At 39.3% G+C, this 18,759-nt stretch overlaps 1 protein-coding gene across 4 annotated transcripts in view; it reads left to right on the top strand.

Annotated features, from left to right (window-relative positions):
- Window positions 1-18,759, top strand: part of LOC102783061 (glutamate receptor 3) — a 90,434-nt gene that overhangs the window by 41,455 nt on the left and 30,220 nt on the right. For all 4 annotated transcript variants that reach the window (XR_004843783.2, XM_006781606.2, XM_006781605.2 and 1 more), the window contains exons 4-5: window positions 4,321-4,508; window positions 18,235-18,288. Coding sequence is in view for 3 of the 4 variants with exons in the window: in XM_006781606.2 (XP_006781669.2) it covers window positions 4,321-4,508; window positions 18,235-18,288 (242 nt within the window). In the remaining variant the exon portion in view is untranslated. The remainder of the gene's footprint in view (window positions 1-4,320; window positions 4,509-18,234; window positions 18,289-18,759) is intronic.

Genomic DNA, 18,759 nt, shown 5'->3' with positions numbered 1-18,759 from the left:
ATGTTGGAAATAAATATTAGTAACAAAAGCATTTATGAGGGTCTCCAGTGCTCTTTAGGAAGATTCATTTACTGATTGGCTGAATCTGGAGATGGACTCTGGTCCAAGAAAGGTAAGTGGCTGATGTAATCTTGGAAGAGCTGCATGAAGTACCAAAGACATTTATTATATTTACTTGCTAGTGGAGATGAAGAAGGAACTATCAGTCTTCTCGGGGCTGTCAGATTAAGTTGCGCTCAAACGATACTGTTCGGTTTTTTGATAGTCCCAATCAGAATGTATGCAAACTTTTATGCTGATTTTTGAGAAAACAGCAGCAAAAAGCAGGCCTAATCCTTTTCTGGACAGACTATTTACCACCACTAGATTCCATCTCTTAATTTCCATACAAATGTAAAACTAGGCAGGCATGGAATCTTCTGTGAATCTTAAATGAATCCAATTGTTCCCACACAGTCCAGGGTTTGCCAGAGGCAGAGGGGGAGACAAAATGCTGCACAAATCAGCAATTTCAAAATAAAAGAACTATGTGATTGTAATCTGATTGACAGAACAGTATATCCCTCCTCCACATAAAAACATAATTCATGTTTTTCACTTCCCACTTCATCTCGAAAGTGAAAATAGGATTTTTTTTGTTTGTTTCGTTTTCTGGACAGCACACTGTAGATCCTTGCATATGTAATTCCCATATTTCCAAATCATTCCCGCTGCAAGAATTTAGTTTTTCTGTCATTTAAAAGTATTCTGAGACATACTATTGTGCCTTTCAAGGAGCACGGGAATCACAGATTACAATACCCTAAACAAATAGATACACACAGCCCTGAAACAAATGAGCACCCTATCATTTTAACCCACATGCATGGCATGTCGTACACCCAATGTGATTAGCGTGTGGAAAATGATACACTGGCATTTTTACCTTTACCAGCCTTCTCAACAGTTTCCAAACCAACAGAGACCATTTTGACCCAGTTATCTGCGTGACATCTCTTAATGTGAGAAGCTTTTTATTGCCGGGAAGACTGCCATGCTATCCAGCTGGCTTGTGGTTGGTGAGGTTGTGAGCATATGCCTCAGGAAAATGAATAATGCATCCATGTTATTCAAACCTTCACTCTGTAACTTGTGCTTTAGGTAAAGGAGATCTGAGGAAGTTTAGCACATGAGTGCTCTGCTGCACTCATGTAAAAATGATGATAGTTTAGAAAATGTTTTTCACTTCAATTTTTTTTCTTTTTTTATGTAACCAGTTGCGATTGATAAAAGTAATAATTCTGACAAATTATATCTATATCCATATTGTTTTTAACTCACTACAGTGTAAAGTTTTTGACCTTTAATTCTGGTAAGACCTGTTAGCTAGACTCACTCTTTACATACAGTAGTATGTAAACTGTGTTTTGCAACAGGTTACATTCATATGCTATGAGCTGAATCCTTAGAGCCCTTTCACCTGATAACCAGGTTGCCACATAACCTTGAGATCTGGCAGCTTAATGTCTCTAGGCAGTATGCCACCGCTCCTCTGGACAGATGACACAGTGTGTGTCGGTCTCTACTACTTGCTGTACTGTTTGCCAAAAGGTCGTCTGGTGGAGATGTGGCTGTGTGCTAAAGCAATGTTGGCACACCAGAAGCACAGACACACATGGTACAGTAGTCTCAAAGTATGTGGAAATCCAAAAAATAACAACAACAAAAAAAAAAAGAGAGCTACTTGACCAAATGAAAAAGAAAAGACATGCAGAAGACAAATGCAGTGAGTCACAAAGAGGCTTCCTTGTTAGAGCTGCTGTTGTTGCTTCTTTGGTATCTGTGCAGGCTTTGTCGGCTGTCCGCAGCCGGTTCACGGAGATAAAGTTGTACAGAAAAATAGCTCAAAAATAAATAACAAAGGTAAAGTAAAAAAATAAAAAAATAAAAGTAAAATGTTTACTTTGCCCACTTATTTCATATTATGTCAGACAATTTCCATAACAGCCTCCACAGACAGGTTTTAATGGTTACAAAGTCTGCTCGGTGTTTTTAAAGGAGAAAACTGCTCTGGTAGTCGGTCACCAGATTGAAGTTAAACATTGTTATTGACTTATTAATAATGTTGTCTGTAATTTCTTCCAGACTTCATATTAAAATGCCATATCAAAATTGAATCTGTTTGTTTGCCTTTCATTTCCATATTGATGTAAAATTATGTTTAGCAGGCAAAAGTATCTGGTGTCTGAATGAAGTGGCCCATGCACTAAACCTGCCAAAGTTTGGCTAAAAGAAGCTAACTATAAAAAAGATATTGTTGGCATGCTCTTGGTTTGAATTTAGCAAGCTTTGAATGTTTTTAGTTGAATGTTGAGTGTGTCTGTCATTTCCTTATTTAACAATATCGTAGCATGGGTTTAGTGTTAATGTTTGTCGCTAATTTAGTTAATGTGAAGGTTAGCAGGTTAGAATGCTTCTCGACTTGCCACAACTGCTGTAAGCATATTGTACCAAACATAAGGCACTGTAGGTATTCAATTTGAATCAATCCAATAAGGTTTAAATGTTTACAGTGCCAAATGCAAAACTTAAGCCACTAAACCTAATTATAAAGAGAAGCTAAATGGACTGTTAGCTAGCTGTGAGACAGTCAGCTAAATCTGGGATTGTTATTGATGATGCAAAAAGCCTTGGTAATTCTGACCATAAATTATATCAATGATCTTATTCTTTGTAATGGTGGGAATGCTTATGCCCATACAGTTATGTTGTTTGTCTTTGTGTGCAGAAGCTAATGTGAAAGTTAGCAGGTTAGTATACTTCTCGACCTGCTATAACTGCTGTAAGCATGCTGTACCAGACATAAGGTACTGTAGGCATTGAGTTCAAATCAATTCAATAATGTTTTAATGTTTATAGCACCAAAAACAAAACTTAAGCCAACAAAATAAACACTAACTAATTATAAAAAGAAGCAACATGGGCTGTTAGCTAGCTGTGATACAGTCAGCTAAATCTGGGATTGTTATTGATGATACAAGAAGCCTCGGTAATTCTGACCATAAATTATATTAATGAACTTATTCTTTGTAATGTGAGAATGCTGATGTGCATACAGTTATGTTGTTTGTCTTCGTGTACAAAAGCTAAAGTTTGGGATATGTCCAAAGGATTAACCATATTGAGGATAAGGGTCCAAGCACTGTAAAGAACCTTGCTGGCTTTAGGACCAACAGGAATTCATTTAGTGGTCTGGGTTCATATTCTTCTTCTGTTCTTAGCATAGGCGCATGATTCCCTTGGATTATTTAACATTTCCCATCCATCTTTTTTTCCATCCTTGTCTCTGCTTTGGAGCCTGTATCCGCTGCCTTGAAGAGTTACTTTTTGCCCCCAACATTGCTGTGATGATGTTGCACAGAAACAAAATCTATATTTGTCTACATGTTTGCCAGGGCATGCTGTTGCTGAAAGATTATTTTTTCTCCTCGTTTCCCTTTCTGTATCAGCTTCGCACATGACAGATCATGTGAATATTATAAAAAATTTGAAAAATAAGCATATTGCACATGTTATGACTGCATTCTGCTTGGCCTAATGATGTTTGATTTTCACAGTCTTCATCACATTCATGCCCATTTGTTATACACTGGAGACGATTTAAGCCATTTTTATTTCAGCTTGTCCTACATGCAATTTATCCCTCCAGAAATATGGTTACATTATTCATTGTGTGGTATGTGATTTGACCATAGTGTTTCTGAGCACTCTGTTAAATGAAAATATTTCATGTGTGAATTAATCATTAGAAGGGCTCATTCTCCATTCTTCTAGTATTATAATGATCACTTGCTACCACTGGCTTGGATAAATCTTTCATTGTCTTTATCTTAAAATGAGTTGGCAGGATCCTCCAAGGAGACACAGGCTGCAATGTGTTTCACCGCACTGTCAAAGTTAACATGTGGCTGAGCTAAATGCCATAATTTAATTGATGCCAAGTGCAATAACATCACCCACTGATCTTTTAATAATATGGAGATACGATTCCTGTCCTTTCACTTCATTATGATACTGCCTTGTCAATATGCAAATGTGAATTAAACACACATACACACAGGCACACAAAGTCTAGACTCTAGAAAATATTTTAGTGGGCTTGCAGACTTTGTAATGCTATTTTAGATTGTAATGAGATGGCCTTTAACCTCTGGATTCAAGCAAAAACCTCTCCAGAATAAATTAGAAGCCACTCGGTTCTGCATAACTCTTGATGTGTGCTGGTCGATTTTTTTGTTTAATCCTCTGAGTTACGCGCTCTCACTCTCTCTCCCCCTGTAGGTTTCTCCATACTGCAGGCCATCATGGAGGCAGCAGTCGCTAACAACTGGCAGGTGACCGCTCGCTCTGTTAGCAGCACAACGGACGCAGCCGAGTTCAAGCGCATCATTGAGGAGATGGACAGGAGGCAGGAGAAGCGCTATGTGATTGACTGCGAGGTGGATAGGATCAACACTATATTAGAGCAGGTGAGCCTCTGAGCCTCAGTGTATAGGCATGCTCATTATATCACCGCCTACACTTACACTCTACCTCAAGTCCTTTTTTTTTTTCGCTTGCAGTAGTAGCAGACTAAAACAGCAGATATTAAAAGGACTTATTTTATTATATACCAAAGTTTATTTAGCAGTCTTCTTGAACACTAGTTGCATCTAAATACATGCTTTGAGTTATCTTTGGCTGAGAGGGAAGATCATCATGTGTAATAAAAATTGTGCACTTGCCAGGCTAGGTTAACAGAACATCTAGCATTATGGGAAATGTAGTCTCTGTAGTTTGTTTATAATACTTACAGTCAGAATATCTTTGTGTCTTTGTGCTGCCAAAGTTTCAGTGTCGAATGACTGATGTATAGCGTAAAAAGTGTTAACCTCCAGAACTCTGCAAGTCCTCTTAGCTCTTTTTTTATCAGGTTTAAATTAACGTGTTCCTTTTTTACACATTTATTTTTCAGTTGCAGAAGGCAACGCTTTGTGGAGAAAAAGCTCCACTTTATCAGTGAAGTGATGAAATCAAGAAACATTTAATCCGTTTATAATTTATTATCTAAGACTTTCAGGTTTTTGCTAATACTGGTGTATGTATGCGTTTGACTCACCATAGCTAATTTTGGAACCAAACCTTCTTTCTTTTTTCTTTCTTTTTTCCTATACTCACTCAGTTTGGGATCACCTAAGGCCTATGAGACATAGCAGCAACCCTGCCTATTTAAAGAGCCCTATTTGGCATTGTTTGGTTGCAATGTCTGATGCTGTCTCGTTTGAAAATCTTTGTGTATTGAAGCTGCCCGAGAGCCCAAGGTAGCGAGAGGTCTGAGTGTGAGCAGCCATTTGAAGAGACCACTGATGATGTAGCCCTTTTAATCCTCTCCTAACAACCCAAAACCCCTCCGTTCCTCTATCACGTCCATTGCCTGAGGAGAAAATGAAAGGTCCACCAGTCCTTGTAGTAGGGGAAACACAATTACCATGAATAGATGAGTGGCTATTATGCCATGCATCTCCTCTGCTCGCTTGCTCCTCTCCAGCCTGCACCCCTGCCTGCTTATAAGGCAATCAGTTCCTGAATTGGATTCTGCTCGTTAACATTCATTTAGATATTGGCTTCTCTTTGCCTCACAATATCCCCTCAACGACTGTTAGTTTCACTTGTTTTTTTATGAATCTAATTTGATCCCAGAGTCATAGTTTAAAACAGAATAGCTTTTAGTATTAATTTGCTGTGTCTAATTTAATTCTTGAACCGCAAATTTCCTCCCTTTACAATCCTGGGACTATATCGAAATACGTTTCCGTTCAAAGTGTTGGAATATGCTTCAGCTTTTAAGAAAAGCTTAGAACACTCATTACACATCACGTGTGAGGCATATTAATGGTTGCGTTTTTAATTGCTTTCTCCCTGTAAACAATAATAAGGATGCGGGGCAGTAATCTGTTTGATGTTATTCTGTTCCTGTCTTTGTTCCCGTTAATGATTTTTCTTTCTTTTTTATGTTGAGCTCTTTCCTCCTCAACATGCGACGATAATCATCATCATTCATTTTTCTGCCTTGGCTTTTTTTTTTCTACAAAGAGGGGAGAAATGTAGCTTTTGCAGAAGCTAACCTTCAAAGCAGCAGCGTGCTCAGTTTTGCCCCTTGTTTCAGTGACAATCTCAGCGTGGGATTGTTTTTTTGTTAGAGCTAATTGAAATAATCCAGCTAGCTCTGCCAATATAGATGAGTCATGAGGCATTCAGGGACGCTGCTGGACTTCACTCTGCAGCTGCCTCCTATCGGGCCATTATACATTGAAACAGGAATGGGCCGTCTCCCACGGGGGCAATCATGCCAAAAATGGCACCCACTGTCTGCTATGTGGTAAAACCCGCTGCTTCTACCTGCTGTAGTAGTTCTATTAACCAATGATTGTCGACAGATAGAGTTTAATCTGTGGCAGACTGGTGGCTGAGTTCGAACAGAACCGGTGTGCAGGCGCTGGTGTCTGCGTGTCATAATGTTGCTCCAATCCGTCAAGGTCAGTGCCTGTTGAGAGAGGATCATGACGCAGAGCAGATCCAGCTAGCTGATTGCTGGGGGAAATGGGAATCAGCTCGGTGGCTTAGTTTTATGATTTCAGTCTGAGTAATCCCACTGCTGAATGGATTTTTTTTTTCTTCCTTTAAGCAGACAATGATGTTCGTGGAGTGTCGTTATCGCAATGGGAAAGTGACGAGCTTGCACAATTGTTGCACAGAAAGAGAAACCTCTGTGCTGCTCTTCATTAACACTGCTTTTGATACAGTGCCTGTGAACGATCTGCTGGTTCGATCTAGTATAGTTATTCAACTTCCAAATGTCAGTATGGTTTAAAAGTACAGATATTCTATGCATCCTTAAACTTAACACTTTTTTCAAAGTATTTTTTTTTTTAACTTTGTACTTTTGAATAAAATTAGATATAATAGATATTCGGGTGTTTTTATAGTTATTGTTACTTCTTTTCTGTATTTTAGAATTTTTCATTTAATATAAATGAACAGCAAAATAAACTATCAAGTAAGTAGACTGCTGCTCAAATGCTAATGCATCACAATTACAATTGCACAGTCATAACAAAGTTTTTAAAAATCGGTCATTGTGCATACTTGATACATTAGGTACAGTATATTGTGCCATTCACAACTAGATACCATAGTAAAATATACTACAGTTCAGGGCTAGCTTGCATAACTCATCGGTGTGGTAAGAACATATTGTCTGAAGAAAAGCAGCCGTGGGAAGCAGTTATAATGTGAAAGTCAAAGATCTCTGTGTGCACAGATCCATTCAGGTATCAGCTTTGCAAATAGTATTACCACTAGCTGTACAGAAGCACAGTAAACACGCAGGTTAGCTGTTTACCTTTAAAAGAAAATAATTTGTAATTTAGAGGAGACTGTAGACCACTACTCTTTGTGCGATGAATAACCATCTAGTAAAACGTTCTTATGTTATTCTTCTGAATAGCTAACTATATAAAAAGCCAAGGCAAGCGTGGGTTCTGTATATAGCATTTTTCAACAGCGAGGTCATCCTGAGTGCTTTTTACAAGATTTAACAAGCCTTGCAATAAAACTGAACATATGCTGAGAAGGTAGAAGGCTTTCTCTTCTCTCTTGATCAAATTACTATGATTAAATTGTTATTTAAGTGGTCGTGGTTCCCTTCCAGAATCATAATCAATTAATTGGCTTGCTTTAGTTCACCTACCATGTTCTTAAATGGAGGTTTCTACATACAAGCACAAAACAGAATGTGCCTCTTCTGTGGTTGGCGCCCACCCACCCACCTGAACGTTTCTTTTATTCCCTTCGTACTTCATTTGACATGATGTAAAAGCTTCATAAGAGAAGTATTTGCATACTGCTGCATCAGGCCAAGTTTTGTTTACTCGTACGAGAGCTGACTGAGCGTCCCTACAAATTTGTTTTGAGATGCTGAGGAGAATGCTACGCCCGGGCCATTATCATTTTATGCTGTAACAACCACTCAGGATTTATCGCTTATAGGACTTCTCCATCAATACTGCACTGCAAATAAATTAACCCTATGGCAAATCTTTCCTTATGACTAGAATATCAGACCCTCTGCCAGCTCTGCTCTCCTAAACATATCCAATCAATGTGTTTCATTGAACCATCTAGGTTTATGATAGCATACATGAACCAAAATATTTATACCGTTAAAGGAGCCCTGTAAACAAACAGCGATCATCTCTGTATTGCTACCACTGGTGGTTTTTAATAGTGAGTGTATGTATTGCAGCCTCTGAGTGTATGCTTGTTTACTTGACTGTATGTGTTGTCACGCCTAATCTGATTCATCAGTGAGATTGCTCGTACACGTATCAGTTTCTGTGCTCCTTGCTGGCTGCCTCTTCTCCTGGGATTTCTGCACTGGAGTCTGCTCAGAGGCAACAACCTGCTCATCACTAGTGTAAAGAGAGACAGGCGGGCAAGCAGACAGGAAAGAAAAAAACAAAATAATAAAATAAAAAAAAACCACACACACACACACACACACACAGACAGACAATGGCATCTTGGACAGGCCCAGGGCAAGCAAGCTGTTCAAAGACAGGCTGGCAGTGAGCACCCTGCCAGCCACAAAGCTGCATTTTCATACAGGAAAAAAAAACAATAAAAAGCAAAAAGGATTCACTGAAAGAGCAAGAAAAAAAGTAGGTGCATTTGGGGATTTGTTAGAACAACATTTTGCTGCCTGTAGAGGAATTAAGGGTGGCCACATTGCCTCCCCATGGAGAACTGGAGATTGTCCATCCGTTTCTCCCCTCTCCAATAGAGAGTTCTGAGAAAACCAGCAGTTCGATGTATTATAGAATCTCAAGTCTTTGCATGATATCGAATTTAAGAAAAGGGTAGGACGTTTTACCATGGGAGATAAGAAGTAGCGGGAGAGGGAGAGAATGGATGACAGATCGCCAGCATATAAAAGAAGGCTGTCAGCAATAAAAAGAAGAGACTCGATAAATGTTGCAGATGACTCAGTGAAAACCCAGGGATGACATATTGTGACAAACATGGATGTGAGTGAAGGTATTAAAGAATGGGAGGAAAAAACAAGTCTGAATAAATGCACTCTGGCAATCTCCGAGTTACAAGTAAAACACCACGTTAATCCTTCTCTTGCAGTCATCGCCCTTTGATTACACATCGCTGAGAAAACTGCTAAGAAAGCAAGCTAATCTCTCCACTGATATAAAAGACGCTTCTGATCTCAACATCAGCCCGTTGCCCTCATGTTGCTTGATGTAAAGCTAGGTGCTGCTTTCAAATCCCTGACACCAACCTTAGGTGTTGAGGGCCATTTATTAACTGTGATTATAGAATTAAATGGGATTAACGTGTTATCATTAAAAAGAATGTGACCTGCTGACTCAACCAATGAATGAGAGGCTGAAACCCGGGCGGTGTGACTGTGAGATTTGAACATGTTGCCATAACTGTGTGAGAATACAGTGTATAATATTGCAATATATAAACCAGAGGAGCCCCTTTCACCTTATCAGTCATGTGAAATTGCCTCGTTCATTTTCAATAAAAACTGAGTAAGCCATCTTTCTCCTTTAAAGTTTTGGCACACAAGCATGCGGCTGTCTCTGCTACGTTTCCGATGATTTCTTCCTCCCAAGGTATCAACTCTAAGTAGTTCTTGTATCTCAGCGCAATGATAGACATAATCATTTGAATATGAGTCAGGTGTTTCTAAAACGTTCCGCATTTGGGGGAAGGCCAACACTTCAGGGGCATATATCACGGCTGCCAAGAAAAGCGTCTCAGCCACAGCCGCTATTTGCTGTTAATTAGAGAGTGCTCCACTAAAAGCACTTCTACAAGCGCCTTGAAGTAAAAAATGGGAGTTCGAAAAAGGCGAAAGTCCTTTTACATCAAAGCATATAAAACTAAAATTCAGCCTTCTGCCCCATCCTAATTGAAGTGGGACACTTAGGAATCTCTACAGTCACAAGATTGTACAATGAAGTCCAGCAATGTACAACGGACAGTGCCACACTTTTCATAATGTTGGCCATGTACACCACCACAATAGATTTGAAATTAAGCAATTAAGATGCTATTGAAGCTCAGACTTTCAGCTTTAATTGATTGGGCTCAATAGGAATTACAGGGATTTTCATACACAGTTCTAAACTATAGTCAAACTATGCCAAGAAAGTTTGTTTAAATTTGCATTGGAAACAGTTGTATGTTCGATTAGCCAAAGATGGTTTGCTACTTTGTACTGTTGTAATATTTAAAAAACACTAATGATTGATATTTCTGTGCACTAGAATTTCAAACCAGTACCCAGATAATGTTTGTCTGTCAAATAATGTTTGCTGCCTAGCTCCCATGTTAACATTTTATGAATTAGCCAAAGTTGCTAGCTTCTCCTATATTGATAACTTATAAAATGCACTTGGACACTTGGCTCAGTCATGAAGAACTTTAATAATACTGTTTGCTTAAAGAAAATTTTAACATATGTAAACGATGCCTTCTCTGTGCGGTTAATGAATGGTGAAACAAAAAATGTCATATAGGCTTTTACAAGTCAACAAGGGCAAATAAATAACTTAAAAACCTCTGGAATTAACTAATGGTACAAAAATAAGGCCTCATCTGTATAAGAAAAATTACCTGTACCGGGACGGTACGGGGAAATTTCTTTTGCAGTTCGTCTGAAAAGCTGCAGTTGCGCTTTGGCATCTTTCAAACATCACCAGGCGCTCCTGTGCGCTGTCTGTCCCGTCTTTGAGCGCTGAACAACAACTCACAAAGAAGCAGCTCGGGGATGACGTCACACATATGGATTCTCTATAGCCCTATAGGAAAACCCGGACATTTTTATCAATCTCGAAGTGGACATGTCCGGGGAAAAGATGACGGTTGGTCACCCTATGATAACAGTTAAGTAATTTCATTTTAATTTGAAGAACTTTACTGACTACTTTTATACTTTTATAACTTATAAAATGTTAATGTGGTTTATTGCTAATAGGTAAACATCTAACGTTTGGCTGGCCAGGTTAACATATATGATAACAGTTAAAAAAATTGAATGTTATTTAGAAGAGCTTTACTGACCTTATGAAACTCTTCATGAAGCCCAGGGTGTCCCTCTTGATTCACTAAGCTGCTGTGCTACTATTCTTGCAATTAGCTGCTATCAATACTTTTGCTAATGGGTATTTAATGTAATAAGAGATTTCAGTACCAATTAGTGTCCAAGAATCCATTCTTTTGAGAACTCTGCTCAGTACCAGTGTTAGGGTCGTTAATCAACAAATATAATTATTACACCCACAGTTTTCTTAAAAGTAACACTGATTACATTACTTTCTTATTACTCCATAAAATGTCGTAAAGGGCGCTGTCTCATAATTACCAGTTAACAGTATAATCTTTAGTCCTACACACCAACACAAATCCCTGACCCAATGAGACCGCACATGTGGTCCTTCTTTTAGTATTTATGTTTGAACAGAGCCAACAAATGAAAACCAGCCGAAAAGAGACTTCAAAGCGATCGCCACAGTAATTCTACTTTAGAAACATGAACAGGTAAAAATGGAGGCTACAAACCTGACTGGTCATCACTGCCTGTGTTACCTGTTGAAGATCAGACTTCAAGGCTGGGGTCGGCAAAAACTCAACTTTAACATCACTCTGGGTTCTTGGCTAGCTTTGTGTTAGCATGCTGTCCGTGCAGATGCTTGCAAAGAGCCAAACTAATGTTAGCAGTATGAAGCTTGAAAGAAACAAACAAATATTGTTTCTTTTTTCTTTTTTTTTTAAATTTTGCTTTAAAAAATGTCTTAAGCATCGATTCTGGTGACAACAGACTGACAAAAAACCAAGCAACAAAGATCTGACATTAGCGTAGAGTAAAACACCTTTAGGCATATCACATCAGCATCTTGAGCACCATGAGCTGCAGCCTTTTAGTCTATGAATTTTAAATGTTAGCTAATGTCAAGTCAGCAGCCAAAGGGGAGACTGAAAACACACATCTTAGCTTTCACTGTATGAGACTTACTAGGACTGACATTTAGTATTATAAGTCATAGCACAGCGATGGAGCCATTAACACTAAAAGTGAGTTGCAGTGAAAGTGTTAATATTCATAGACTGTTGTTTCTTTAAACATATGCCTGTTTCTGACCTTGGCTTTAGAGTAAAAATATAGATTACTTCAAAATATATGTAAGCACAAATCACACATGACACAACTCATAAATAAATTAAATGTCCTTTTGATGGAGCATTGACCCTTGCAAGAAAGCTGTGGCGACTCAACCTCTTCCTGGACATTCCTTACTAAAACACTGATCTGTAACAATTACAGCAAATGAATTAGTAGACTGATGGGAAATTATCTTCTGTTCTAATAGATTGATTGTTAAATCAAACAAAATTGTTTGTCTTTGTATTCTTTCTAGTGGAATATCTTTGAGGTAAAACAAGTTGAACAAAACAAGATATTCAATTACTTTTTTTTCACTAATCTTAAAAATTAAAATTTAAAGAATAATAGAGAATAATTAGCCAACTGTTAAACTGCGAAGACTCGGTAAAGATTAATTTTATGAAGCCCTATGAGTTTAATGGTGCTTTGGATTCTGGGTTTCCATAGTTCAGAGAGAGGCTAAAAACTATTGCGTCATTATTTGCTTGTCTTTCATATGCCTTGCAGTGAATGGTATGATATTTACAAACTCTGGGGAGCCTATCATTTTCCTCCTGCCTCTTCGTGTGTTGTGTGGCAAACTCTGCACTGGAAAGGTCAAATTTGGAGGATGATGTTTATTAGAAATGTGTAGGTGTAGTTTTGCATTTAGGGCTCTCTGTCTGGGAGGTCTGAAGCAGGAAGAGACTGGATGAGGGTAAAGTCAAGGTCACCCTAGTTGTCAGGCTTTAAAGAAAACTGCAGTCTGCAAAATGCAGGCTTTCTTTCAGCTGCAGAACAAATGGCTGTGGGACCAGCTAGTGGATCGATGTGGAAGGGGTAAAGTGTACTAAAAAGAGGAATTACTGAAGGGGGAGACACACCAAGCACATTTCTCTTCAGTGTCACTGGGACATGGAATAATTGGCTAGTGGGCTTGAATGGACAGTATATCCTCTAAAGATAATAATCAAAAACCCAAAGAATATTATAAACCCCACAGTTTTAAAATATTCCAAGATGTCTATTAAAGATAAAGTTAATAAAACCGTTCATAAAATTATAGCAGTTTAACCAACGCAGCTAAAAATAATGGTAAACAACAGTTGAAAATATTTTGAGGAGCCAAATGTGACAATAAATATCACCATATTATTTTCAGCACAGATCTACATAAAAAGTGTAGGCAGGTGAAAGAGCAAGCCCTGATTAAAGTTGAGCAGCAAATCATCTACCAACACCTCTAAAACTCACTAATTAATACACTGTAACCTATTTGCTAAAACTATCTGCACACTGGTAGGTGGACTTAGTTAAATAAGTTGTTTTCCTTTTTTACATTTATACATTTCAATCATTTGTTTTAGATTTTTTTGGTATTTATTCCTGATGGAAAGGAAAACATATTTGTTCTTGAGCCACTTCTCATTTCCTTATATTTTGCTTCCAATTACACTTTTTAAGAAGGGAAATACAAAAAAAATGAGAGGTGACTCAGGACCTGTTTACCACACTGTACAAATATATCTGTAGTACTTCAGTATTGGCCTTACTAATTGATACCTAGATATCAGTGCTGTGTCAGTGGCTAGAGTCAGTATATCAGCTGCACCCCAGTAATTTTGTGCTTACAGATGTTTAAGAATTGTGTCATGATGAGCTACAGTTCATTTCTCTTTATAATTATAACATGTATTGCTTACCCTCAGGAATCAATGCCAAAGACAAAACAAAACAATTGATTTAAATATATACATGTAAAAAAGAATTAATTTAACTAAATCCACCTACCAAATTCTGCAGATAGTTTTAACAAATAGGTTACAGTGTATTAATTAGTGCGTTTTAGAGGTGTTGGTAGATGATTTGCTGTTCGACTTTAATCAGGGCTAGCTCTTTCACCTGCCTACACTTTTTATGTAAATCTGTGCTGAAAACGATAACGTGATATTTAGTTTCACATTTGGCTCCTCAAAATAATTTTTACCATTATGTTCATCTTAGATGCTATAATTTTATGAACCATTATAAATATCTTTAATAGAAACCTTTGAATATTCTGAAATGGTATTTGGCTTTTTATTGATCTTTACATGACATATTATCCATAGATACACAATGTTTTAGGAGAGGAAGCAAATTTTTAGGAGAGGACAGAACAGGGAGAAAAGTTTGAATTGGACCAAAAATCAGTGGCAACAAGTCTTATAGAGTGAAAAATCTACATTTAATTTTTTTTGTTTCAAAAAAAATGTACACTAATAAGTTCACCAATATATATAGAGGATCTCTGGAGATAAACGGTGAGTTTCTACAGCCATACGTAAACACAGTGGAGGTACTGTCATGGTTTGGGGGTTTATTTCAGCCAATGATGTTAGAGATCTTGTTAAATTGATAAAAAGTATTTAACCTGAAAAGGATTTTGGAATACCATCTGGAAAGCATCTAATTTTCTTCAATTTTCAGCAGGACAACGATTCCAAACACAGCGCTAACTTAGTAAAAGCATACATGGATTGAATACTGAAGGCTACTTACAAGAAAGGTTTCTTGGGAGAGAGCTGGCTGAAATAAATAAAGGTGGTTGTAGACTAACAAATATAACAAATATAATGGACTATTGCTCTATCAACAAATTAGAAACCACTGCTGTCTCTTTAGATTTAGAGAAGGCATTTAACCAGTGTGGTGTGGGGTTGGTCTGTGCCACTTTGGCAGCCTCGCTGTGTAAGATGGGTTGGCCCACACTGGGAAGTCTGGTCTGTGCCTTGGCGGCTCGTGGGTGCCTGCAGGCCCATAGGGTGGGGTGGGGTGCCCAGGTGAGGGAGCAACTTTAGTTGTAATTGAATAGATGGCAGTTATTGTGGCTCAGCGTGCAGATCAGCCCCAAGACTTTGGACTGATATCCACACTCCAACCTGACCTCTGTGGTGGGGAAGGTGGATGCTCCCTCGGTGCCCTGGATTATTGTCATTGTGGACAGTCATACAAATAAGGTTCTTGATGGAGGGTGTAATGATAACAGCAAATCCATATTTGCCTAGTATCATGTTTTTATGTTGTTAATACTCCTAGACTATAGGGGGAGCTAGAGAGCTAGAGGGATTTACCTCTGAGCAGACTGTGATGGCGAAGCTTTGTTTACATGTGAAGTACATTTCGATAAAAAGCCTTCTCTTCAAGTAACGGTGTCATTATTGACATTGTTATTATATAACAACATAAAGAAACAAGACAGAGGGTTGTGGGTCACGTAGGTCTCAGTGGGTAGACCCCATCATGTGCCTCTGCTGGCTGGTGACCTGCTCCTTGTTTTTAATGTCACTGTAGTCATCAAGGGAGGTGTTCACCCTCTCCACCACTCTCCACTGGATGCTGCTACCCCCCCAGAGTGTGTGGTTGGATAGGCTGGCATGGTCATTAACCCACTCCCTTGGTGGTTTGGGATGGCTTGGATCTCTTCCGTGTCGGGGAAGCAGGGGGTGGTCTCTGCCAGGTACTGAGCGGTTCTGGGAGGCCTGAGAGTGTGGCCTTACGTCTTCAGTGCTCTTGGGGGCTGCGAATGGCCTGATTGAAGCTTCCCACCCTCATTTTCAAGTATATTTCGTAACAAAGGACACATTCTCACTTTCTTTCTCTCTCTGTCACACACAAACACACACACACACACACACCAAAAGAAGATTGCTGATGTATGTACCTGTGCATTTTCACACACAGTGGCAGGTGGCGAAACATTGTGCATTTCTATTTGTACTAGAATAACCTCCTATTACCTCCCCCCCACCACCTCCCTTTTTTTCCCTCCAGCCTTTCCTGCCTTCGACATTGTTATACTGTATACCACATATAATGTAATAACTGAAATAACATGAATAGAAATAAAGAAATAAACAGATAAACCCTAAACAAGAAGAGCCTATAGAGAATTTATAGAGCTGATTTTGGAAAAGCAAAATGTGTTCAGCACAGCAGTGCTATCATAATTCTGTTTGTAAAAGCTCCCAGATAGCACAGGATTTTTTTAAAAAAAAAGAAGACGAAGAGTAAAGGTGGTCATAATAAAATTAACTTTCAGAACATCCTCTTTCACTGAGCTGAAGTATTGTGTGTATAAATTCTGCAATATCAAAAGGACTTTTAAAAAGAACGTTTAATTTAACAACGAAATCTGTCCGTGTCACCTGGAGCAGCTGAGGGTCTTGCTGTCTGCCTAATTAAAGAGGTTGAGGGGAAAGGTTTGTGTACTCTGGCTGGAGGTTCTGTGTGTCTCTGTCATCAAAGTCTCGCTGTGCTCCATCCCAAGGTTGCCTCTTGTAGCCGCTGCCAGACTGGCTGCGAACTCTAGGTTGCAGGCAGGTGGTGAGGTCTTTCTTTGCCCAGTTCCTGAGCAGGTGTGATGAGGCTTATGGCCAGAGTCAAGGTTAGCACACAGTGAAGAAAAGTGGAGCCACTTGGTTTGTCCAGCGAAAATGCAGCAGTGCAAAGAGTCCAAATTGGCTCGTGAAGAATTATCCTGATCTGTCTCGCTGTGATTTCACTGCAGTAAAAGTGTTGCAGGGAGCTATTTTCATGAAGCTTTGTGTCACTTAATCATTAGAAGGAGATTGATGGATTCTAACAGTCGTCTCTGGCTATTTCTGCATCATAATCAGCTCACTTCCCCTTTGTTTCTATTTCACTTTTGTTGGTTTGTTCTTGTCTGTCTGACATTCAGCAGTGGTGGAGGTTTAAAGCCTTAATGATGGGGAGGCTGTCAGACCCACCCAAGCAGCTTGATGGCATGAGTGAAAGGCTTTGTGAGTTTGTGAAAAACACTAAAGATGCCTCTTCCCTTCGTGGGCAACCTTCAAATGTCCACAAGGAGACGAGTGGTCTGTTTGATTTTTGAGTATGCTCAGGCCAAGCGAGGGAGGTTGTTCAATTATTTGCTACTGCTACTACTACTGCTACATAGGTCATGCACATAGGTCAGTTAAAATGATGCTATAATTGTACTTGAAGCAGGAGAAACTGTTTCCCTTTTTTTTTTTCCAAAGACCTTTTTTTGTGCCAAAATGCATAGATGCAAGAGTGCTTTGCATCACTCTCTCCTGCTCTGTGGGAATGTCATAAACGACCCACTGTAACAAATATCCAACGTCCCCAGCCGAACACGCATGCACAAACAGATGATAAACTGACAGTTTGTTTTTGCAACGGAGCCAGAACATGTGCAAACATGCTGATTTTGCTGTAAACTTGTGTTGCTCTGTTTGTAGAGCGCAGATGAAAACGGAGACATGGTTGACAGGTTTTCTGCATGGCAGCCACTCAGAAGTCCATCCGCATAAGTCTGCAAACTCATAAATAACAGACCTCACAAGGTCCGACTGAAAAAACCTGTCCAGCATGTAATGCACAGACAAGCCAGAGCTGTTTAGAGTTTCAGCATCGGATTTATCTGCAGGGCCAGAGCAAAAAAGAAAAAAAAGATGAAGAAAATCTAGAATAAAAGACAGCATATGGTTAGTACCACAGTGATGGAATGGCTTAGAACACCACTTACTATTTTCAGACAAACTGTGTGGGTTGAAACATGCTGTTATGCTCCAAAGGTGTGATATTTTCAAAGCAGGGAGAGATCTACATCTTACTCTCTCGCTACAAATTCTTTTGAAACATCTTTCTACCTTCTGTCCAGCAGCTACCGAGGACTCACGTCCTAGCGCCGTGAATGACTTAAAAGCGATCAAGGATGTTCCACGTTGCTGCTGTTTCTCTCTCATTATCAATTCCTCTTTAATGAACCCCCCCCCCCCCCCCAGCAGTGCCCCTTCCTTGTTACTCCTTAGAAGATCTCCTTTGTTTAAACGTCTGTGGCGGCATCCTGCGCGCTCGCGGGATGCCGCCGCGTTTACTGTGATTGCTGTAGTCACTTACATTAGCCCTGGCTCTTAACTCTCATCTCATGGGTGGTTTACTGTATCGATGTTTTTCTCCCATAGGTTGTGACCCTGGGGAAGAACAGCCGTGGTTACCACTACATTCTGGCCAATCTTGTGAGTAATAACTATGCTGCTCCCCTGGGGAGGGCGGGGGGTGTGGGGAGGGAGACACCAGCTTTTTTTTCTGCATGGAGTCTAAGTCTCAGCCTTGGGCGTAAATGTGCATGGACAATAAGTGGATTAAAGGCTTTTATATAGGACTGTATATAGTTTTTTTTTTCTCTCTCTCTCTCTATATATATATAAGGCTTTCAATGTTTGTGCCTCATGCTTTATAAATCACAGTCCAGCAGTCACACTGCATTGCAATTTTGCTTCAGTATACAGTCATATTTGAATATCAGTGAGCATCCTTAGCAATAAATAAACAGGATTTAACCTTTTTAACGATCCTTGGAGGGCAGCCATATTTTTTCCCTTCACTCTCGGGAATGTAATGTTCATTTAGCCTTGGTATTAGCATGAGCGTTTTTAAGTGAAAGGCCGGCCCCGCTCTCGCTCGCTGATCTCCTGCTGCCATTTCTC

The sequence above is a fragment of the Neolamprologus brichardi genome, chromosome 2 (genome assembly GCF_056152115.1).
Source record: "Neolamprologus brichardi isolate AB-2024 chromosome 2, ASM5615211v1, whole genome shotgun sequence".
In the NCBI taxonomy this organism is placed as follows: Eukaryota; Metazoa; Chordata; class Actinopteri; order Cichliformes; family Cichlidae; genus Neolamprologus; species Neolamprologus brichardi.
This window is presented reverse-complemented; position numbering and strand designations above follow the sequence as displayed.